Raw genomic sequence first — 24,268 nt, 5'->3', positions numbered from 1 at the left:
GAAGGGAGTTGGCGGGGCTGGCAAGCTCCCTACCCGGCTTCTCGGAAGCGGCAACATGTCCCTCCCTGAGCTCCTAACTCCGCATGCTGCCAGCTCTGCAGCAACCATTGGCCAGGAACCAGGGCCAATGGGAGCTGCGGGGGCGGCGCCTGTGGGCAGAGGCTGTGGGCGGAGCTAGGAGCTGAGGGAGGGACATGTTGCTGCTTCCAGGGAACCCTCCCAAGGTAAGCACCACCCAAAGCCCTCACCCCCTCCTGCACCCCAGCCCTCAGGCCTGAGCCCCCCACCCAGACCCAAACTCCTCCTGCTGCTGTGGGGGTGGGAGAGCCTTAGCTTCTTTCATATGATCCTGTGCCGAGAAGTTTCTGGCCAGGATCTTTCCCATGTAGAAAAGACACTGAAAATACTTGCTAGCAAAATGCCCATCTGTAGGAAAAGTCCACACATTGATATGCAAGAGGAGATGAGAAAGCAAAGCAACTGCTGAGAATTTCTTCTTTGTACAAGGAGTCTTTGTTCTTGTATATTTACGCTCTATTCTCTGGATAACTTTAAATGGAGATAAGGTTCCATGATTATAATGTTCCCTTACTTTCATTGCCTGGGACAGTAATAGTTTGTTCCATCAGGCATAGTGTGGCCTGTCTGATTATTCGGCATCACCGTGCTTTTTATATATAGAATATCCATCCCGCTTTTACATGTACACCACCGCATCTTTTGTAAAGCAGAGGTCGACAGAGAAAATGTACAGTAGATGAGTCATGTGCTGGACTTGTAAACATATGCTGCTAGAAATAGAGCAGTATTTTTATATATAGTGCCAAAAATGAATACCCAGTTCCTACCTCTGTGTAAACATTGAACAGGCTCGGTTTATATTTATTAGAACTGGATTTATAGACCACTTCCCTTTCGAGTAACAGCCATTGTTTCTTTTTATGAGCTATTAGGAGAGGGGGAAACATTTCGGTAGACATTTGTAAGGTTTACTAAGGGAACACTCCCTTTAAAACTTTCAGTACATTTGGATTGTTATATTCACTTCTGAGTAAGCCACTAGGCTCTTCCGGTGTTGTACAGACAAGATAATAGCACATTCTTTTCCCCCCCTGTTTTGTGGGCATTAGCAAACACATTAGCAAAGCGAGTCAATGTACATTGAGTCACAAGAGGATAACAGTTTACTAATGCAACCTGCTAATGGAGCTACTCATTTAGCTCACACAGGTGAGGTCTGCAATGTGGATCAGAAGGTCCTGGGTCCAAACGTGTTTTGCAGGCAGAATTAGTGCGTGTCAGCTCTTGGGGTAATCACCCTTCTGCTACTGAATCTTAATATTAGTGAGTTGCGGCATACTCATTTGTAGCTCTTCTCTAAGGGCTCAATCCTGCCACTGTTGAAGTCAGTAAAATTTCCACTGATGTCAATGGTGCAGGATCAGGCCGCAAAATGATTGTGGAATGACAATTAGGTGGCCCACCGGTGAATCCACTGCCACATGCCTTTCCCATCTTCACCGCAAAGCTATAGTGTAGCTCACAATAAAAGATCCAAAAACTGTCTGCTGGGTTTTAATTGGAGATGGGGGAACCTTTAGAATGTATCCAGCTTTTTATTTCTTCTGACAGTAATGTATTCTGGCAGCTGGTGTCCAAAAGAACTGTCTTCACATATCGTTTATTACTGTTCCTCAGCCATGGTAGAATTGTTGCTTCAGGGCTAAAGTTCAACAGATGTAGCACATTTTAGCAGAGTCTTAGTAGCAATGCTAGAGAGTGTTAGGTCTGTAGGATGTTCTCGTTAAGACAAACACATGAAGTTACGTATGCCATTTGTTTTGTTTTCCATTCCACTGTGTCACGCAGAAAACTTACTTGACTATAATGATTTTTATTTTTTTTTCTTGGAACTGGTTGAGATTTTTCAGCCGAAAATGCGTTTGGATGAAAAACAGCCTTTCGTCCTCAATGACATTTTTGCAGAAAATGTTTTGTTTCATTGTAGTTTTTCCTCATTTTCCATGAAAAACCAAGAAAGCATGAAAAACTGGGGAAAGGGGGATTGGAAGGAGTGGGAAACAAAAATGTTTCCACTTCTGAAATCTGAGTATTTTTTGGCATCAGTGTTGTGTCGAAAAACCAAAACTGTTTCACATAAAATATCAGAGAAAATTAAAATTTTCCATGAAAAACAATATCCATTTTTTGACTAAACTCTGTTTGTTTCCTCATGAATTTCCATTTCTTTCTTCTTGGTCGGGTATTGGTATTATATAATTATTAATAGGACTTTAACTTTTTGATTTTTGTATCAGAGGGGTAGCCATGTTAGTCTGGATCTGTAAAAAGCAACAGAGGGTCCTGTGGCACCTTATAGACTAACAGATGTATTGGAGCATAAGCTTTCGTGGGTGAATACCCACTTCATCAGATGCATGTAGTGGAAGTTTCCAGAGGCAGGTATAAATATGCAGGCAAGAATCAGTCTAGAGATAATGAGGTTAGTTCAATCAGGGAGGATGAGGCCCTCTTCTAGCAGCTGAGGTGTGAACACCAAGGGAGGAGAAACTGCTTCTGTAGTTGGCTAGCCATTCACAGTCTTTGTTTAATCCTGAGCTGATGGTGTCAAATTTGCAAATGAACTGAAGCTCAGCAGTTTCTCTTTGAAGCCTGGTCCTGAAGTTTTTTTGCTGCAGGATGGCTACCTTTACATCTGCTATTGTGTGTCAGGGAGATTGAAGTGTTCTCCTACAGGTTTTTGTATATTGCCATTCCTAATATCTGACTTGTGTCCATTATCCTGATTTTTGTAGAGCATAGAGGCTGACCCTTTTGTGACCATCTGTGCTCGGCGCTGTACTATTTTATTTGTTGTGTACACCGTCAGTAGAAGGGACCTCTTCTGGATCATCTCATCTAATCTAAATTCTGGCCTCTCGACAGGATTCTTAGGGATACGTGTTTTAAAACCTTGCCCTTCCTTTTTTATAGACGTAATTCGCACCCACAATTTTTGCACCTGCAATTCAATTTGCAGGAGAAAAAAAGAAAAAACAGAAATAACTTTCACTAGTATAAAGGTTTCGGTCCTGTACGTTCTTGAGTGCCCTCATTTCCCATGTGTGACAATGGAAGTTACAGGGTGTTCGGAACCTTGTAAGATTGGGCCCAAATTGTGTCCACATAGAGGAAGACCTGGCTGAGAAATTGGGCTTTAAACTATCCTTGAAACTTTCTAGTGATCATGATTCTACAGTTATTATCACAGTAACACCTGCAGGCCTCCAGTGAAGATAAGAATCCTATTTTCTTAGTCACTGTAGAAACACAGAGCCAGGCCCTGTCTTAAGGAGCTTACAGTCTAAAGAGCCAAGTTGTACAAGACATTCATGTGAGATAGATACATGGAGTTCCATACAGTCTCAGGACTGGGGCTATTTCAGACAAGGCCCTATAAATGAAGGTGACCTCCATTCTGAGAGGAAGGAGGGATCCAGAAGTTGGGGCGCTACCTAGGTCTTGAGAGCCCTGAGTTCATTTCTCTGCTCCACCTATACTTCCTGAGTGCCCGTGGGCAAGTCACATCAATCCTGTGTGCCTCAGTTTCCCATCTGTACAACAGGACTCACACTTCACAGGGGTGTTGGGAGAATCAATACATTAACGAGTGTGAGGTGCTGAGATATTATGGCGATGAAGGCCTTAGAAATACCTAAGATATCTAGAACTGGAATGGAGCAGAATTAAAGATCCTAAGGTACTTTTCATTAAGCTCAGAGGGTTTGCCCTGATGTACGTGGCAAGAATTTCCTCTCCCCCAGTAGACTGCCATGTGCCACTGAGCGGCTGCCCTCCACCCTAGAGGCAGCTGTGTTCCAGCAACACCGGGTGTGTATAGAGAGTTGTAACTAAACGCACTGTAAGTTCCTTGAGATGGGCGCAATCTTTTTGTTACATGTGAGTGCACTGCACTTTCACAGTGGGGCCACAATCCCTGATGAGGGCCTCTAAGTACTCCCACTACAAAGAATAATAATAAGAAGTAATTTTGGATGACACATAGACTATAGCAAATAAAACTAGCATTACACAGAGCAGCGTGACAACGTTTATTCTCCTTTGAGTGCTGGACCCATGCCACACATACAATATTTCAGTTCCTGAGTATTTACAGGGAAGCCGGAAGGATGATCTTGTGGGTTAAGTGTCTGACACGGAGCTGGGAGGTCTGGTTTTTGTTCCTAGCACTGCCATTCCCTCACTGTGTAATCTTAAACTGTCTGGGCCTCAGTTTCCCCATCTTTAAATTGGGATGATAATAATTACCTGCCTCCCAACGGCATATGGCGCTTAACTCATTGGTGTTTGTAAAGTGCCTTGAGATCCTTAGATGGGAGGAGGCGGTACGGAAGTGCAAATTATTGTCACATTGAAATATTCATTTCTTTCTCTCCTCCGTATGGAATAATGACTTACCATGTTTCCCTGTTTTCTTCTCCTACAGGTTACTCTGGCCAGGACTTTGACTGGGCAGATTATCAGAAGCAATGTGGAGCAGAGGCAGCTCCTCACTTTTGCTTTAGAAACGTAAGACTTATTCTCCCTTTGTGATGGTGTTGATCAAAGCTTGAACAAGCCCACTTACTGCTCTGAACTAAGGGCCTGATCCAAAGCCTTCTGTGAGAAAGCATGTTCTTGTAGTTAAACCACTGGGCTGGGAGATGTGCGCTCTGCCACAGATGTCCTGTCTGAGCCTAAGTAACTCACTTAATTGTTCCATGCCTCAGTTTCCCCATCTGTAAAATGGGAGCAATAATACTTTCTTTATCTGTCTTGCTTATTTAGATTGCATGCTCTCGAGGTCTCTTACTATGTTTGTACAGCACCCAGCACGATTGGCCCTGATCTTTGTTGAGAACTGTAGGTGCTACCATGATTAAAATAATTAATAATACTGTACAAGCCCATTGAGGTCTATGGAAAGACTCCTATTGACTTTGTGGGGATGATTTGCTCATTGGAGTGTTTCTCTTGTTTCTGGGTTTTGTTTTTAATATAGTGCACTAAAAGGCTAAGTGAAGTCATTGAGGTATAAGTAAGTAGGACATTGACTGAGCCAGGTGGAAGCTCCACCATTTGGGAGTGTTTGAATTTCCCTAATACAGCAGGAGTTGTGTGTGAGTGTGCTATACATCATGACACTGCAGGTTCATAAAAGCTTTGGAAACTATGCCTAGCTGGGCTGTTCTTAGGAATGGAGCTGTGCATCTATGAATCTTGATGTATAGGAGTCCACCACTCATTAAGCAAAGCATTAACCTTCTGTCTTTTCAACGTTCAGCGCTCTTCTTGCCTGGTGTCCCTATGAGAAAATGATTGCCTTCTTCATTGGAGCATGGAGCCCATCAGCAATTCGGGCCCAACATTCCTTTGAAACTGTACAAAATAATACATTGTTCGAACCAGGTGGGCAGCTGATTCCTTGTGGTCACTTACGAGCAGTCGTTCATTGGCCAGAAGATGCACAAGCTATTTCCCCACCTGTCATTCCCCTGCTATGCTATTCTGGGAGAGGACCACTGTAGAGCGAAGTGCAAGGTGGGCCTGGATTCCCCTGGGCAGGCCCTCTGCAGTCCCACCCACCATGGAACTGCTGTGATGCACGGAACTGGGTCACAGCCCAAGTGTTGTAATGAGGTGCATACATTGTGGTCAGTGTCCCTTTGGCCACGCCTACTTTCTGCTGTTCTCTGTCCCGCTTTGTCCCTGCTACCGGCATGATGTGTACTGGAGATGGGCGCTGCCGGCGAGCAGGAGCGATCCTAGGAGCAGCACGATGCTGCTACTGTTTCAGGTACATTGCACGCTTTTCCCGAGTCTGCAGTGCATCTTCCATCGTGTTAAACTGGCGTTGCGCAGCGGCATTGTGCTGCCGATGGAATGCCCAGGGTCGGGAACCTTACATCACTGTACAGTGTGGCTTTTCTTATATGCCTTCAGCGTGACTGGATTTAAAGGTCCTCTGACGTTCATGTTAGAATTCTTATAGGTGATCCTTCTTTCTTATTAGGGTAGAGCTCCCGGGCCCCAAAGCCAGATCCAAACCCCATTCAAGGCACTGGAAAGACACCCATTGACATCAGTGGGATTTGGATCACGTCTCACCTCAGGACGGAGAGTCCCCATACTGTCCTGCATTGTACTGTCCAGTATGAAAGGAAAGCCCTGCCTGGCAGAATTTATAATCTAAAACACAGGAACTGATGGAGAGTGGGAGACAGGGATATGATAACGTGCAAATAAATGAACCTGGTGATGATTGTCACATTTCCTTTCCGTTTGTTTCTTTCTTCCCTTCTTTTTATCTGCCTTCCTTTTTTTTCCTTTTCATTAGGCACTGGAGCTGTGCTCACAATGCCAGCCACCCCGAGATTGTCCTTCAAAGATTAAATCAGTTCTAATAACTTTTTTTCTTTAACATTCATTGTACGAACGCGTGTCTGTTATTATTTGACTCCTGATAAAACAGTTCTCTACAGAGAACTGCCGTCTCTCCATTGTCATCTGCCTGACATCCCTACCAGGCTAGTCCATTTGTTACCACGCGAAGAGCGGCTCTTTGACGGAATGTTTATTACAAACTTGGGTTTTTTTTAATCACACATCTTCCACCTACCACAAGGAGAGGTGGCAGCGAAGTGGATACATTGTAACCATTTCCCTTGGGGCTATTTAGCAAGCAGAGGTAGTTATGAAATGGATTGACGTGGCCAAATGCTTAGGAAAATAAACTCCCAGCTAACTGGTTTGCCATTGATTCTTTATAAATTAGCCTCCGGCGCGGCATCACAACAAAAGGAGCCAGACTGATGATAGATGGTGTTTCCTTGTTAGCTGGCATAAAAAACATTTCAGCAAACTCACTCTGATGTCTTGTAAACATGGCCCGTTAGCCGCTTTTAGAAGCGGGAAGCCTGTCTGAGTATTGGGCACGGCTTTGAATAGTCCAAGCGATAAGGAGAGGAAGAAAAAGCTCCTGTGTGCAATTCATTTTTTTCATTTTTGCAAGAAATCTTAATGAAATAAAGGCCTCGTCCTGCAGCCTTTAGTCACATGCGTAGCCCCAGGGAAGTTAATGACGACGCTCATTGGCTCTGTCCTGATGAGGAAAAGAGGTCGAGTTTAGGTTGGACTTAGCTAGCATGTATTGGTTACGCCTGACCGAAAGGTGTCCACTTTTCCTAGTCAAGATGAAAGCCATTGTCCCATGACTCGTGTGTAAGGGATGCCGGATAGAACCCAAGAATATCTTGGATTAATGACAATGATTAATAATCATGTTTATTAGGGTGATGTATAGGGACCCACCAAGATCGAGGCCCCATTGTAGTTGGTGCTGTACAAACATGGAGTAGCAGGCAGTCCCTGCCCCAAAGAGTTTACAGTCTACATAGATAAGGCAGACACATCGTAGAGGAAAGGAGTATAACACATAAGTAGAGTGAACTGTGTGATGGAGGCAAATGTTAGGTTAGTTCCATAATTCGTTTGGAGGGAGTGGGGGTTAGTTAGGAAGGGGGTCAGCTAAATGGGGAAAAAAAGTGAAGGGAAAGGGAACACTGGGGCCAGGGCAGGGGGGAATGTACATGCGTGAGCAGAAGACTCTTGGGATGGGCATTGGGAAAGGCTGATGCGTGTGGGTTTGGGAATCTGAGGAGGTTTTATAGGGTCCTGGGGCTTCGATGGGAACCGAAAGTGGGAATCCTTCTTTGCTCTGTGAGGTGAGTGGCTGTTTTGTTGCGGGGGATCGGCGAATGGTCTGCCGCTGTTGTGTGCATTGTTGCAAATTGTGATTTTAATTTTCTGCCCACCTGCCTGTCTGTCTAGCTAAGGTCTTATATGGATCCCTGTCGCTGTGGTCTATGAGTGCCTCACAAAATCATGACCCACCAGATCCTCAGCTGGTGTAAATCTCCGCTGAAGCGAACATAGCTTCAGCCATTGATGTGAAGAGAGCTGACCTCATTCACACCAGCTGAGGATGTGGCCCAAAGGGTGTGGGACCTCTTTGATTCAGTGTCGTTTATCGGTTGAAATCAAAATTACACATAAAACCCTTTGTTTAAAAAAAAAAAAAAAGAAGTCAGGTTTCAAGGTTAAGCACCCAAAAGTTAGGAAATGCCAGAATGAAGGTTGCCCATGCAACCTTCATTCACCTCCCTTGTGCATATGGATTCTGATACATTCTTTAATAACGTGATCGCATCCTATTTTTTCCACTGCCTGGTTTGGTGCACAGGATGGATGGTGCTCACTTAATGAGCAGCTGTTTTTCTTGTTGTTCAATGTGTGGCCCCCATCCCTTATTTACTGCACGCAATTCATGCCTAATCTGAAGACAGAATGATTAATTGCCTCCTGGTCTTTCTATGGTGCACATCGCTATAGTATCTGTATGCTTCGTTCCTGGATTTATTTTCATAATATCCCTGTGAAATGAGTGGGTATTATCCCTGTTTTACAGATGGGGAAACACAGACACCAAGAGACAATGGTCAAAATTCCACTAATTTTGGGTACCCAATTTGAGACATCTACGACTTGATTTTTCAGAGTACTCAGCAGTGGCTACTGCAATACTGAGAGACCCCGGTAGTCGGTATCAAACCTGGGACCTCGGGAGCTAAATGCATGAGCTTTGACTGCATGAGCTAAAAGCCACATGGCTCTTAGCTAAGGCCATAGCAGACTCATTAAGCTCTAAGTCAGTGGTTCTCAAACTTTTGTACTGGTGCTCCCTTGCAAATAGCAAGCCTCTGAATGCAATACCCCCCATATATATTAAAAATATTTTTTTATATATTTAACACCATTATAAATGCTGGAGGCAAAGCAGGGTTTGGGTAGAGGCTGACAACTCGCAACCCCCCCTGTAATAACCTCAGGACCCCCTGAGGGGTCCTGATCCCCAGTTTGAGAACCCCTGCTCTAAGTGGTCTCAGTGTCACTAGAGGGGACAGGTCACCACACCCCAGAGGTGCGTGGGTTACATTCTTCCCCAAGCTGAGGAATCACATCCCAAGTTTTGGAGACTTCCCAATTGAAATTCCAGACAAGCCCCGGCTTGTAACACCGACAAACCTGGTCATTGGGATCAAACCTGGACCTCTGGAGCCACATGTTTTTTCGTGTAGCAGCCGTGTTAGTCTGTATCCGCAAAAAGAAGAACAGGAGTACTTGTGGCACCTTAGAGACTAACAAATTTATCAGAGCATAAGCTTTCGTGGGCTACAGCCCACTTCTTCGGATGCACCACACTCAGGAGGTGTGTGGGTTACACTAGCATTTTATATGTTTGCTCCTGTTGACTTCAGCTGCAGCTGTGAGTGCGCCGCACTTCTGCAAATCAGACCTCAGAGTCTGCCTAGTATCACATAGGAAGTCTGTGGCAGAGACAGGAATAGAATCCAGTTCTCCAGGGCAGCAGTCATCTGCCTTTAATCATGAGACCATCTTTTCCCTTCCTGCAATCCCCTGCTTATTCACTTCACCTTTTAACTTCGGCAACAGATGAAGCAGGAGTCCCACAGACAACAGGCCTTCACTACTCAAACCTGATTCATCCCCGAGTAGGTCCATCCTGTACACTGACTGAGTCAGAAAAACTAGTGTGTGGTTGTGTAATTAAAGATTGTATCATCATGCAAATGCACAAAGGGGCCAAATTTAGGTTGCACCAGGCAGCTTTAATTCTGGCATTTCCTAAATTTTGATGGCTTGATTTTGCACCCATGATAATGTTCTTCTAACATATTTTTGTGTGTGTAATTTCCTAGCTTTTTAAAAAAGCAAAATGAACCCCCCACCAGGAATTCTATCATGTGGCATCATATTGACACCCACATGGGTCATCAGCAGGGTTGGAATCTTTAGATCTGTGCCACAGACCTCTGCCACTTAACCTAACAGAGAAACTGATAGCAGTAGTAGGTTGTCATCCTGTGGAGGTGAGAGTGCCCTAGTGGGCACAGACTCTTCTACCTGTTTCCCTACAAGCTAGATCCCATCTGCTCTCTGTCTTCCAACCAGTCCCTACCCTGTCTCTTCCCCATCCTTGGCTCCTTGTCCCAGTCCCATTCTCCTCACCTAGCCAATCTCAGTCTCCGCTCCACAGGCCTCTCATCCCCATCCCAGTCTCCTTGCCCAGCCAGTCATAAGCACACCTCTCAAGGTTCCCTGTCCAAGTCTCTCCAACATCACTCCTACTCCCAGTCTCCTTGCCCAGCCAGTCCCAGTTCTCCCCTCTGCACTCCTCTTTCTATTTCTCTCCCTCATCTCCCCCCACCGCCCGCCCGCCTCCAGTCACCCACGTTCCCCACAGACTCCCAGTGCTAGTCTCCCTCTCTGGGCTTCTAGCCCAATCTCAGCACCCAGCCTCTTGTCCCAGTCTGTTTACCCAGCCAGTTCCAGTTCTCTTCCCCGCTCCAGCTCTTCACCAGATCTCTCTCCTGCTTTCCCCCTCCCTACTGGTTCCCAATCCCAGTCTCCTTGCCTAGCCAATCCTATTCCCTCCCCTGCCCTCAGCCCTTTGTCTGAGCTCAGTATCTCCCCCACTCATTGGCTTCCAATCCTCCCAATTTCCTTCCTGGCTCCCAGTCTCCTTGCCCAGTCAGTCCCAGTCTCCTCCACTCAGCTCCCAGCCCCAGTTTCCCTCTTCTCCCACTCCATCCCAAGTCTGGCTCTTGTCCTCTCTGCATTCAGTTTAGGTGGCTTCCTCTTCCCTGGTGCCTGGGGCAAGTGGGGCAAGGTGTGGGGAGGTGGAATGTCATTGACAGAACAGGAGAGACATTTTCCCTGCTTCAGTTTCGGTTCCCAGGCAGAGACACAGACCTGGCCTGGCCTGGAGCAGCTGTGAACTGCAACTGCAGGGAGTGTCCTTCTAGCCCGCCTGCAACTCCAGCTGGAGCACGCCCAGTGCAGGTGGAATCTTTGGAGAATTAATCTGCCAATCTCAAACAAGTCTCTACTGAGCATGTGCTCGTTGTGACTTTTCAAAGGCTTATTAGTTGGCTAAATTTGGGCAGATTTTTACAGGGATGCCAAAAGGCACATCCCTGACACAAAGGCCCGCCACCTGCTAAATTTCAGCTCTCTGCGCCAAATCATGGAGAAGCTAGAGCTTGTCAAAGATAAGACCAGCAGAAATGTTTAACATGGTCTTGTTCTCGGAAACATCCGAATCATTTTGGCTGAAATTTTCCAAAATATTCAGCATGATGCAAACACCCAGCATGGAAAATTTCAGCCCAAGCGGTTAAAGTCCGGCAAAGTTATAAACAACTGAAAACAGGGTCTTCTAATGGAAGTGTTGGGCAACCTTAATAATCGGCCGTGCTGCCAGCCCCACCTATAATAAAGTACACATAAAATAAAATCTTCAAACTTATTATATCACTCTGGATAAACCAAACCTTAGTAATACACTAGGATAGATCTTGGTGGTAATTAGCATTGACGGATACATGCTTATTCTCAAAAGGCTGAAAAATTGGCAAGGGCCATATTCTCAGAACTGTGTGGTATAGATGAGCCGTTACAACTTGTGGCCAGATCCTTATCTGATGTACATCAACAGAACTCAACAGTTTGACATGAAGTCAACCTGTGTTCAAGTGAATGGAGCTACATCCGTTTCCACCAGCTGAGGATGTGGCATTCTATACTGAACTAAGGGCTTATCTACAGGAATGTTTTAGTTTGTGGCAAGTGGGGTGTGAATCTACCCTACAGTAGCCTCTGTGGACTAACTGCCCACATGGACCCAGCTGACACACATTAACAGACTGTTAATGGGCTTTGATCTAGTCCTATTTCAAAGAGGACTAGATCAAAGTGTACCCAATACTGACTTGGACTCTAACTACATTCTATGGGTAGCATACCCGAGATCACTTATTCACTGGTGCTTTAAAACTCCCACGCCCCAATCTGGGTCTATGCTGGTTACATAATAGGTATGTATCTTGTGAACCTTGTAACCAATACTTGTAATCTCCCATAACTCAAGCCTGACCTCAGATGTAAAGTATCTTCCTTCTTAAACTTGTGTAAACTTGATTTTAAACATTAGCTTTAATAAATTTTTTAAATCTGTAAAAAAAAAAAAAAACACCCAAAATGTAGATTCACACCCCAGTTTGTCGTGAACTAATTGTTCTTGCAGACAAGCTCACAGTCAAACTGGGGAACTCTGTGAGTAAATGCATACACGGTTTTCTAATTTGTACATGCAGATGGAGGGTTTGCTCTGGAAATTTGGTTCTGGGAACACAGGAGTTACCAGACTGGATCAGACCCATAGACCCTCTAGTCCAGTATCCTGTCTCTGACCGTGGCTAGCACTAGATGCTTCAGAAGAAGTTGCAGAGACCCGCAATAGGCAGACGTGAGATAATCTGCCTCCCCCACACACGTCTCATTCTGGTCTCTGATGATCAAAATTTGACTTAAGCCCTGAAGCACAAGCTTGAATATCTCTTCCAGAAGTTGTCTTTATGATAATGTTGGATATTCTTCATACCCATCTAAATCCCTTTTGGAATCTTGGTGAGTTCTTGGCCTGGGCGGTCCTAGACATCTCCTGTGTTCTCCATGGAAACCAAGGGAGAGTCTATTTAAAGCCATTCTGTGCTGTGGTGCTGTGTTTCAATGTTGATGCTTGACCTCTTTCAGACATCCTTCAGCCGGGGCTTTACTAAGAATATGAAGCTGGAGGCTATGAACCCCAGGAACCCTGCTGAAATATGCGTTGCTTCTATCACCTCAGTTAAAGGAAGGTTAATGTGGCTTCACCTGGAAGGTACGTTGAAATGACTGCAGTGTCATAGAGGCCTAATGCCTTTGTGTTATTGGGTACGTTTATTCCGGCCCTGTCAATTGCTGTCCCCCACCTTGCATGCCTCGCAGCTCCCCCTCCCCCCCCACCTGCTTTTTTATATACAGTCAATAAGGACTAAATTATCCGATGTTGTCCTTCTCCCTGCTCCCCCCCCCGGCCCAGACCACAGGGCTCCAGGGCACTATCTCACAGGGTCCTCTAAACCCACATGGCCAGTAACACCGAACACGATGTGGGGGGAAGCTTCCAAGGCAGCCTCTGAAAGGTCTCCTCACTACCGCAGAAGCTGCCTTCGGAGCTTTGGCCTGTTGATGACATAATGAGATTTCTACTGGCCTTGGAACTCTGCTCCAGTCCCGCCATGCACTCTCATAGCCCCCACCTTTCCACCTCCCTGACCCCTTTGCTTGACCCAATCAACCTCATTTCTTCCTCGCCTTTCCCTTTCACTCCATTTCCTACCTGCACCCACCCACCTAACGCCCGGGAACTAACCAGGCTTGTGCCAGCCTTCCCCCTGGCCAGCTGCATGCATATAGCAGCCCTTTCTCCCGCTCTTTGTCTGCCACTTCTCATTTTAGGCCACACGCTCTTCCTGCGGGGACTGTCTATAGCCTTTGGAAAGCACTCTGCCGTTGCAAGCACCACCACCCTACAAGTAATAGTGGCTCTGCAGTAGGGATAACTAATTGGGCTCACATTTATCTCAAAAGAATTTCTTTTCTACTAATCCTCTCCTGAAATGAGATGCTGATGAGATAATTATGGACCGGATCATGCCTATGTAACCCATGCCGGCATGGTGTGGCACTCTGTCCCCCTCTAGTGGCAGCTAGAGTTTGATGAGCCTGTTACAGCCGTGTGTTTTTTAGCTCAGGCAGTAGAGGCTCCTGCATTAAGCTCTAGAGGTCCCAAGTTTGATCCCGGCTACTGTCAACCAGTGTCCGTTGGTGTTTATACAAACACTTACCTGAGTAGTTCTTTCTCCAGGGCAGCGCTTGGGTGAATACGGACTCCTGAAATGAGTACAGCTTTGCAGGACTGATGTTCAGAACCCAGTGCTCGTCTTCCATGTGCTGTTAAAATTATTGTCAATGAGTCACTGAAACAAGGGAAGTGGAGATATTAAATGTGCCTTGATGGGTGCTGAGATAATCTGGGGTTTCCATTAGGTGCGTGTAACGTTTTGTATTGTTTGCCCATGGTGTTGGTTCAGTGATCACCTATAAATAGAAGCTGCAGGCCTGGAGTCCAAAATAAAGGCCGTAGCTCTATTTTTGCAGAGTGGGACGTTAATCATAGTTTGGGCACCAAGCAAGGACGTTTGTTAAAGCCATGTGACAAAAAGCAAGAGAAATGTTTAGCTAATTACTGTACGGGATCTTATTCTGCTGCGCTTTTGCTCTGGACAGTGAATAGCGCTTTGTACTTGTGTAGCACCTTTCTACTCCGAGATCTCAAAGTGTTTGAAAATGTGCTGCACTGGTGGTCAGGATGGGGTGGAGCACGGCCATTATTCGAGTGCACAGCAACCCTATACAATGGTGTAGAACAGGAAGTAAAGAAAGATGCAATGTCTACTGACAAGTGCATGAGGAAGGGAGGTTGACACCATGTAATCACTTGGGTCCTGATCCTGAGTGGAAGCAGAGGCAAAGGTGCGAGGAAAAACAGGACAGGTGTGTAAGAGCCACTCACTTTGGTGGGTTGCTTCTCCATCCAGGTAGATGGGTAGAGAAGCAACTCCGCATTCTACCCAATGGCGGATGAGCAATTCATTTACATGTTTTGGATTAGGGCCCAGCACCCTCTGTCTCCATGCCCCAACCCACTCCTTTCTGGGCTGTGCACCCATAGGGGCAGAGCAGGCAAAGTGAGCTGTGCTCAGTATCTTGCACTTTTCATCACCATCTGTGTTTGCTGCATCTCCCCACTGCACCCTTATGCATGCCACACCCTCCTCTGCACGCAGCAATAAAGGAACTGCCAGACTGGATCACCTAGTCCAGAATTCTGTCTCTGACCGTGGCCAGCACCAGGTGCTTCAGAGGAAGGTGTAAGAACACAGCAATAGACAGAGGAGGGATAATCTCCCCTCTACATGGGTCTCATCTTGATCTCTAATAGAGATCGGTTTAAGCTCTGAAGCATGAGGTTTAATATCCCTTCCAAACTATTTATCATCATAACTCTGGGTCGTTGTCTTATCCATATAAGTGTCCCATCCCTCCTTGAATCTTGCCATGGATCAAGCCCCTAGCTTGGAATTTGGCCATGACACTGGAGCTCAAAAGAGTGTACTAGGATCGTTATTGATCACAAAAGGCCAGGATCCTGGTTTTATGTCATAGCTGAAAGGTGCCACCTCGTGCAGTATGAAGCCCCCGTACACTGGGCTGGGGTGTTTGTTCAGTACCGACAGATTGCCGCTTCCGGAATAAAAACTGCCCCGCCTTGGAGGTATCTCACCCAGACACCACCTAAGCCCAAGCTAGTGTAAGAGAAGTCAGAAGCTGCTGTACTTACAGCTACTGGGTTCGTTGTCAAGGCAGAACCCATGTGAGATCAGCTGTGCCTAGTGGTGTTTCATGGCAAAGGGAAGGGAAAAGGCTCTTTAAGAACTAATTTCATGGCCAGGTTTTGCCCTCAGAGACATGTGCAGCCCCCCACTGAAGGCAACGGGAATTGGGTAAGTGTATTTAAGGGTGGAATCTACACCTTTGTTTGCTTTCTGAGAATCCTGAAAACATCTAAGGCACTTTTGACGGTCCAATGGGCCTGCCTTCACCGGCTCCTCTTAGATTTATCTTTCTGCAGCTCACCACTGGCACATTCCAGGAGGCCAAGGTGTGGCCAGTTAGTTATGGTGCCCGAACTGAAACAATCAAAGGGCAGCCCCTAACCACACATACAAACTGAGTCCCAGGTGTCATGATTCCATAGAACTGATTTCTCAGGGGGTCTGATTCTGAAGGTCCTGTTCACAGTTTGAAAGGTGCGGTACAATACAGAGTAAATGTCTTATAAAGTATCAGGGGGTAGCCGTGTTAGTCTGTATCCACAAAAAGAACAAGGAGTCCAGGGGCACCTTAAAGACTAACAGATTTTTTGGGCATAAGCTTTCGTGGGTAAAAAGCCCACTTCAGGTGCATAGAGTGAAAATTACAGGTACAGGCATAAATATACTGGCACATGAAGAGAAGGGAGTTACCTCACAAGTGGAGAACCAGTGCTGACAAGGCCAATTCAGTCAGGGTAGGAAAAAAGTAGCATTTGAAAGACAGCGTGCAATGCAACAGTAAATATATTATGAAATAGCAACAGCATGAGCATTCTGGACTGAAGTCTGACCCGGTAGGTGCCCTGCTCGATATCACTGGGAGCTCTTTGTTCCGAGAGCTTTCAGGATAGACTCCTTGGTGTTGTGATTGTGTTAATACCACCCAGTCATGGTGTAGCTGTGCCTTTCTATGACTGTGGTCAGGTGCCATTCAGCGTGTCAAGGCATTAAGTAAATCCCAGAAGGACTCTATGATGTCACTATGGTACAGCATCCCCGAACTGATGCTTAAAATCTCAGATACTTGATACAGGCAACCACAGGTTTATTCCAGTGACCCTCAAGAACTCCACTGGCCTACTCATACTTCGCAAGTTAAAAACCAAGGATGGTGCGTGATGCATCACAGGAGCTCAGTGTCGTGGAGTCCTGAGTTTCTCCCCTCTTAGCAGAAGGTAGGGATGGGGAGAAATGGGAGTCAATCTCTGGCTGGATTCAAGCACGGAGTGGGGTGGGATGTGTCTTGCAGAGATCAGGAGCAATGGAGGAAGCTTTCTCCTGCAGAGCTCAGGAACACCTGCATCTGCTTCTGTGCTGCAGAGCCCAGGAGCTCAGCTGGTGGAGAAGTAAGAAGGGAGAAGGATGAAAGGATCTGCCCCTCACCCCCAAAGCCTCACATGCACTGGTGGATCAATATCCTGGTTAGTGCCTGGCTGGTTTATTTCTCAAAGCTGGGTTACAGTATCACACAGGTACCAGTACAGTAAAGGTGAGCTTGTGTTTATGCTAGAGCTGTATGAATCTGGGCTCTTCTAGGTCTCATGAATTCATGCAAACTCTTTTGGCCAGTTGTGGGCGTGACAGGATAAAACAGCCAGGAAAGGGTTAAGGGCTAGTCGCATGACCCAGCAGGGGATTTAAGGGAAGGATGTGCCCTCTTTCTGGAGGCCTGTGAGGTCTGCAGCCTCCAGAAAGAGAATACACCCTTCTTTAAATCCTCGACTGGGTCATGTGACCCGCTGGTGGCCCATAACCCTTTCCTGGTTGTTTGACCCTGTCACTGTGGGTTACCCGCCACTTCGTTTCACATGGCATCCTGTGATGTGTGGTGAGAAGTGCCCTCATGGACTCAGGTAGACCCCTTAAAGTTGACGAAAACACGGACACATAACCCAAAGTGCCTCCGTCGTTGCACTGACAGCTCGCTGTAGAAGGGACCGTGAAGGCAGAGGCCGTGTGGAGTTTAGAGAAAGTAGCATCATGCGTCAAGGCCATGTCAGTATCACTCTGATTGATCCCATTGTCAGTGTTTTATAACTCAGTTGGTATCTAAATAGAAATTCCATTTGACCAGAACCCTGGCAGGGACGTTTTAGCTAGACGTAAAATAGGCAGCATGTACCCTGTTCTTGCTACATCCCTGCTCCATGCCAAATGCTGCTTAGCATGTGAGAGCCGATGAAATCGTAGCTCAAGGTGGCACAGTCAAAAGCTGCATGACGCAGATGAGAGTGCAATGGACAGGGCACTAGAGCAGGACTCGGGAGACATAGGTGCTATTCCCAGCGGTGCCACTGACTGACTGTGTGACCCTGAGCAACTCACTTCATCTTTGCTTCCTTCCTTTTCCCCGGTAAGCTCTAGTTCAGGGATTGTCTCACTATGGCTTTGTCACACTGGAATTTTTTAACTCAAATTAATTGACTTGCCTTTAACTCAAGTTAGCTAACATGATTGTACATGCTAACCTGGACCCTCCACAAACCTTTGGTCGAAGGTTGTGCTTAAAACCTTGGCGTAGCCACAACCTGTGTTTATGTACAACACTGAGCCTACTGGTCTCAGTTGGCCCCTTTAAGAGCTGCAGAAGTATAAATAAAAAGTAGCATAGATTCGTATTAAAGCCAGAGTTCAGTGAGGAATTCTAACATATGCATTGTTTCAAGTTATACACCTCGAGGTGCAACATTTTGGACTGAATTTCTAACTGCTTATCCAAATCAGAAATCAGTTTTCCTTGAATCCTGCTTTATCTGAAATTCATCTGCACACTAGAGCCTTGATCTAAAACCAATCCACTAGTTCTAGTCCACTATCCTTTCTCCAACCGTGGTCAGTACCAGATACTTTACACGAGGTCTCACCCTGTCTTCTAATACTCAGGGCTTGGCTTAAACCCTAACTATATAAGACAACCAAAGCATATAATCAAGATATTTCATAACACCAAACAGATCAAATGTTCCAGTTGTGTTCATAAAAATAATCTCCACCAACCCAGCACATGGTGGGTGTGTCTACACTAGAAATGGAGATGTAAATGCCAGCTTGAGGAGACATACCCATTCTAGCTCTAACTGAGCGAGTGCGCTAAAAATAGCAGCGTAGCTCAGCAGTGCAAGTGTTGGGAGGGGCAAGCCTCCTGAATACCTAGCGTCTCCGATGGGTATGTACTCAGAGCGTGCCTAGCGTCTCCGATGGGTATGTACTCAGAGCGTGCCTAGCGTCTCCGATGGGTATGTACTCAGAGCGTGCCTAGCGTCTCCGATGGGTACGTACTCAGAGCGTGCCTAGCGTCTCCGATGGGTATGTCCTCGGGGCGGCTCGCCCTTCCTGCCAACATGGCTGCATTCTATTTCTAGCGCACTGGCTCGATCAGAGTTTGTACAGGTACATGGGAATTATAGCTCCAGCTCCAGTGTAGACATACCTTGTGAGGAAACTCATTGAGCTGTGACATAGTGGAAGCCTCCCAGAGGTGTAAAACGAAAGTAACATGGTGCCTTTTATCTTTTTAGTGTACATTTATTAAAATTTTGAAATAAAAAGTCACTTCAATTCAAAGAACCAAAATTTTTCAGTTCAACTATCTTAAAGCATTTTTTTTACCCAAAAGTTTTTGAGTCAGGCGTTTTGTCAACCCTGACGCTGTTTTGCAAACAGTTTTGGTTTCTATAACTCATCGGGTTTTGGTTTAAAAAAAAAAAAAAAGGTTCATAACAAATTCCTGACCGGCTCTAATTATGAGCAAGATTATGCTATCCCCTCAAAAAGCATCTTTCACCCTGGATTGTGCCATTGGAGATTATGGTACTACTCATTGTAAGCAATAGCATCACAGTCTGGCCCTGTGACAGTTACTGTTATAGTGAATGCTACGTCCTTAGAATAGCTAATGCTAAAGGAAGTTTTGGAAGGGACATAAAACTTCACGCTTCAGCTAAATCTGTAAGCATTGGGGATTCAGGTGAGATTTTGGTAGCAGCTGTCAGAGCTGGGAGATAGGCGGCCAGGTCTAGTGGTTAGCGACCTGGTTCAGGAGAGCAGTGTTCAGGTGACCAGGCAGGAGCCAGTCGAACTAACCTGGAGGGGGTCAGCCCAAGGTCAGGATACCGGGCATTAGGCAGGTCAGAGTCTGTAGCGCTAGGCAAGGGGTCCAAGCAGCAGGCAGATTGTGCCATTCCAGTTATGCAGTTTGACAACACAAACTGTCTGTACAACAGGCTGCAGTAGTTAAGCCATGTCGAGTTAGACATAAGGGACCATTGCTGAATAAATCATGTTTCAGGCAGTAGCAAAACTCTGTAAACTTCACGGGGAGCATTTAATGACTGGCAGTATAGCTCACCCAAAGCGGGAAAGATGCATAGGGCTGATATGAGATTGTGTGTGTGTGTGTGTGTATCCCATCGCTTTCTGCTACTTTATTACTCAGGATCTGCATTGTAAATTTTTACTAGTTCATTTTAGGTTTTAACGCTGAAGCTTTCTGGTTTGCATTTATATAAGTAATAATGTATACCCTCTGCATAATATGTAAGGCTACGCTAGGAATTTGGTGAAGTAAAAACCCTAGTAATTTTCCAGGGACGAATTGGGTTTATATTTTCAAGAATTGCTGCTGAAGTTGCAATAATGTAATATATTTAATGGGAGATGGAATTTTTCATTCTTCACGCATTCTACTTTTATTCCTAATGTCTCGATTCGTCTGGCCATTTCTTGGGCCGTGAAGACAGTGATGTAAAATGCATAAATCAGGCAAACAGAAATTGCAAACCAGCTGTTTCCAGTTTGTTATATGGCTCAAGCTAAGTGCAGCAATCAGATGCGGGAAGTGACTGGTGGGGTTATCAGATGCTCACGTAAAAAACAGTACCATGTAAGCGTGGTTGGATGTATATCTCTTTGTTGAGTCAGTGTGGCAGGATGAGAAAATAAACATTTTGGTGCGTCCTTGCCATTCGGAGTGGCTGCAGTTGTAAAATTTTAGGCTCCAACTTTAATGTTGCACCTGTCATTGTAAGCAGAAAAAAGAAAAGAACATTGGATCGGAACAGTAGCATAGAGCAGTTGAAATAATGAAAGCAAAGGATGTCCTGGGCCATTTTGGTCACTGTATTAGAACCTGCAGTGCTGGAATGTGGGCCCATGGAGGTTCTGGCCTGCTGGCACCTCTGCACCACCGCAGGAGGCTTATGTCAGTTCCCATGGGTGGATCCTGTGAGGCTGGGCTCAGCAGGATGTACCACCCAGCAGGACTTGAGTGGCGGCCCCTCGCAGCCCACTGATTGGCCAATTCCAGTACTTAAATCAGGACACCATGAAGGGAAGCTATCTGAGCAGCAGAGACTGCTTGTCTCTCTCTGCTCCAGACCCTGCTTGCGATAGACCCTAGACTTTGACGTCCCATCCTGGTTTGTCCTTGACTTTGCTATTTGATTGCTGTCTTAACCTGGCACCTGACCCTGCCTGCCTCCTGGTGCCTGATTCTCAGTCTGCCCACAAGCCTGTCTCAGACTCTGATCTCCTGGTTCCTGACTCCTGCTCTGACCACTAGGTCTGACTGCCCACGTCCTGGTCATGACACTGGTGCTGGAGTTGAGTTGATTTCCTGCATCTTGCTGTGCATTTAGGGCCTCATCCAAGGCCCGTGGACTTCTATAGGAATCTTTCCATTGACGTCACTGGGCTTTGGACCAAGTCTTTAGCTGAAGTCGAACACAGAAATTGGGATGAGATGTTTTGCAGTATAAGGAGTTAAAATTCTACATGCTTTAAAACAGGCCATTCCTCATTGACAACATTTTTAGTGAGGTTCCTACAAGGGAGGAAGGATGGTCTTGGACTCAAGAGACTTGGATTCGATTCCTGGCTCAGCCACAGACCTCCTGTGTGTTGGTGGGCAAGTCTTGCAATCTGCAATATGGCTCAGTTCCCCACCTGTAAAACTGTGATGGTACCGCAAAGAGTGGTGAGGATACAATGCATTAATGATGTCAAGGTGCTCAGCTATTACTCTAATGAGGGCCATAGAGACACACAGCATCATTTTCTTTGCCCTTTCTTCCAGTGTTATGAGCTCCCGGGCGTATTTTTATGCCTTTGCAACTGTGTATTCGCTAGACCTTCTGCTCCCAGGCTCAGCTGGAGAGTCCATTGTTGCAGGCACCTCCTCACTGAAGGACTGTATTGCCCTCACAAAGTTCAATTACTGTTTCAGTTTGGCCGCTGGCTCTTGGTGAACATTCATTAGTGGAAAATTCCCTGGCTGGGCACTGTCAAATAGCGCTGCATTAAGCAGGAGGCGAGGATGCTGTAACAGATGCAAAGGCAAGGATACAGGAGAGCATTTACATGAGCATTTGATAACCCCGCCAGTCACTTCCACTGTACTCTCTGAGCACTTTCCACGTAAAACTGATAGCAATAGCGAAGTCCCTAGTGGATTTCATGGGGTCTCTTGATGATCATAATGAGCCCTTGTGTCCTTAAAATCAATGAATCCGTAGGCGAAGGGCTTACTTCATCGCGCCCTGTGGTGTCAGGATGGGGAAGGGCTCACACAGCCTTAACCTGGCCATTTTGCTGACTTTCAGTTGCTCGACCGTACATCTTTAATGGTCTCTTACTGCCGTTTTGCTGTGCAATCACAATGCGCTTTAAATGCAACTGCCTTGTCGTTGCTCCCTGTAGGAAATTGAAGACAAAACGATGCCTTATCTCGATGCAGGGAAGCCGATTTATTTGTACGTGTGCCATCGTTTCCTTGCCTTGGTTTGTGACGAATGCCGGAACCGCTCCGAGCTCAGGCGTCCCGTGTGTAAATTGCAGTATAAATTTGTGTTTCTAGGTTTACAGACGCCTGCTCCGGAGTATATAGTTGATGTAGAGTCGATGGACATTTTCCCAGTTGGCTGGTGTGAAGCAAATGCTTACAACCTCACGCCGCCCCACAAAGCAGTTTGTAAGTACATGAAACCACAAGCAAATAGACATCATACACATAGGTTTCTTAGTCAGCAGCCACATATACCTAATCTGCTCCTCCTACCTACCAACCTGCTTAAATGGCAATCAGACTCTGTGACCCTTGGATGGAGTACTTAGAACCTTTTCACAAGGAATCCCTTGACGAATGGGACTATTTGCTGCTTGTGTGACTAAGGGTTGCAGAATGTGGCCTATGTCTAACCTAGTCGTAACCGTGGTATCTGGGTTTTCTCATTCTGAAATTAATTTCTCAGCTGACCAAGACCTTAAGGAGAACACAGTCCCTTAGGAATACGTGACAAAGGCTCTAAGGATGCATTGCAATCCCAGGCCACAATTGCAGCTCGTGTAGACATACCCAAGCTAGCTTTAATGTCGCTAACTCAGGTGCCGGAGCTGTGAAGCTGTAGTTGCATGTGTGAGTAATTACTCAGGATTCTGGTCAGGTCTGTATAGCCTGCGTTGACCCACGTGGTGCCATGGCTTCACTGCTCTTGTACCCAAGTTAGGTAGATCAAAGCTGGCCCAAGTACGTCGACACATGCGGCAGTCATGCCTCATGATTGCAGTGTAGACATACCCAAAGTGAGAGATATCGGGGGGAGGGATAGCTCAGTGGTTTGAGCATTGGCCTGGTAAACCCAGGGTTGTGAGTTCAGTCCTTGAGGGGGCCATTTAGGGATCTAGGGGCAAAAATCTGCCTGGGGATTGGTCCTGCTTTGAGCAGGGGGTTGGACTAGATAACCTCCTGAGGTCCCTTCCAGCCCTCATATATTCTATGATAACAAAGTGGACAGGAACTGGATGGCATAGGGAACTGATCATGGGATACAGCAAGGCCAAAGCACCTAAGTGAGTTTGGACCACAAGACCTGTTGACTTTCAATGGAATGTATGCTCCTAACTCACTTAGGGGCATGCCACCACAGAGCTTTTACTCTCCAGATCAGGATTGAGGAACACGTGTGGGGAAGCCAGTACTGCCACTGTCCGTGCTGTACCCAGATGGTCAATAAAACCGAGGGCTTCGCTCTCCAGATCTGGCAGCCTAGCACCATTTCCCAACGCTAAGGGTACGTCTACATAGCAGCTGCGGGTGTGGACGGCAGTTCATGTAGACGGATCCGGTGCTAGCTGGGCTCTAGCTTGCTCACTACAAATAGAAATGAGGATGCTACGGCCCAGGGGCTTCAGCTCTGGCTGCGCAAGCAAGTACGGACCCGAGGGATCAGCCCACGCTCAGGCCCTAAGCCAGCCCTCTGTATTGCTGATCTAAAGTATCCATGTATTTAAAAAACGTTATTGTCTTGGGGATGTTATAGGACCAGCTTCTCTATTTCCTTACACTGGAAAGGAGAGATGCTGTTTATGTCCAAAGGCCCAGATCCTGCAAGCTTTCTGCTTGCACAATCCCCATTGAGATTCTTGTGCAGGACCAGGTCCCAAATTCCTTAGTCCCATTAAGAGATGGACCTAAACCCCAAGGATGGACCCATGTGCTGGGAACCTTCCAAAAGTTTGGGTCTGGGGTTTGGGCCCAGCCCTTTCGAAAGAGAGATGCCAGGCACAAAGCTGAGATCTGGGTCTGTGCTTCCCCAGAGTCAAGGTGGGTTCCATCCAGGGCCATATATACCGCCGCTGCAGCCCTTCTGGTGAATGGAGACCCAGCCCGAGAAGCGGAGCCCAAAAGAGACTCCAAGCGGTGCTCCTCCCTTGTGGTGTGTGGTTGGCCTGAAGAGAGGAAGGGGATGGGGAGAAGGCGGGGGTCGTGCAAAGCCAGGGCCGAGGAGCAACTACAGCAGGAGGATGTGTTA

At 46.4% G+C, this 24,268-nt stretch overlaps 1 protein-coding gene across 1 annotated transcript in view; it reads left to right on the top strand.

The window, feature by feature from the left end:
- The window catches only part of SFMBT2 (Scm like with four mbt domains 2), a 210,095-nt gene that overhangs the window by 139,506 nt on the left and 46,321 nt on the right, over window positions 1-24,268 (top strand). Inside the window, exons 10-12 of the mRNA XM_054016151.1 lie at window positions 4,508-4,590; window positions 12,736-12,862; window positions 22,315-22,428. Coding sequence (XP_053872126.1) covers window positions 4,508-4,590; window positions 12,736-12,862; window positions 22,315-22,428 — 324 coding nt within the window. The remainder of the gene's footprint in view (window positions 1-4,507; window positions 4,591-12,735; window positions 12,863-22,314; window positions 22,429-24,268) is intronic.

This window comes from Malaclemys terrapin, chromosome 1 (assembly GCF_027887155.1).
Source record: "Malaclemys terrapin pileata isolate rMalTer1 chromosome 1, rMalTer1.hap1, whole genome shotgun sequence".
NCBI lineage: Eukaryota > Metazoa > Chordata > Testudines > Emydidae > Malaclemys > Malaclemys terrapin.
This window is presented reverse-complemented; position numbering and strand designations above follow the sequence as displayed.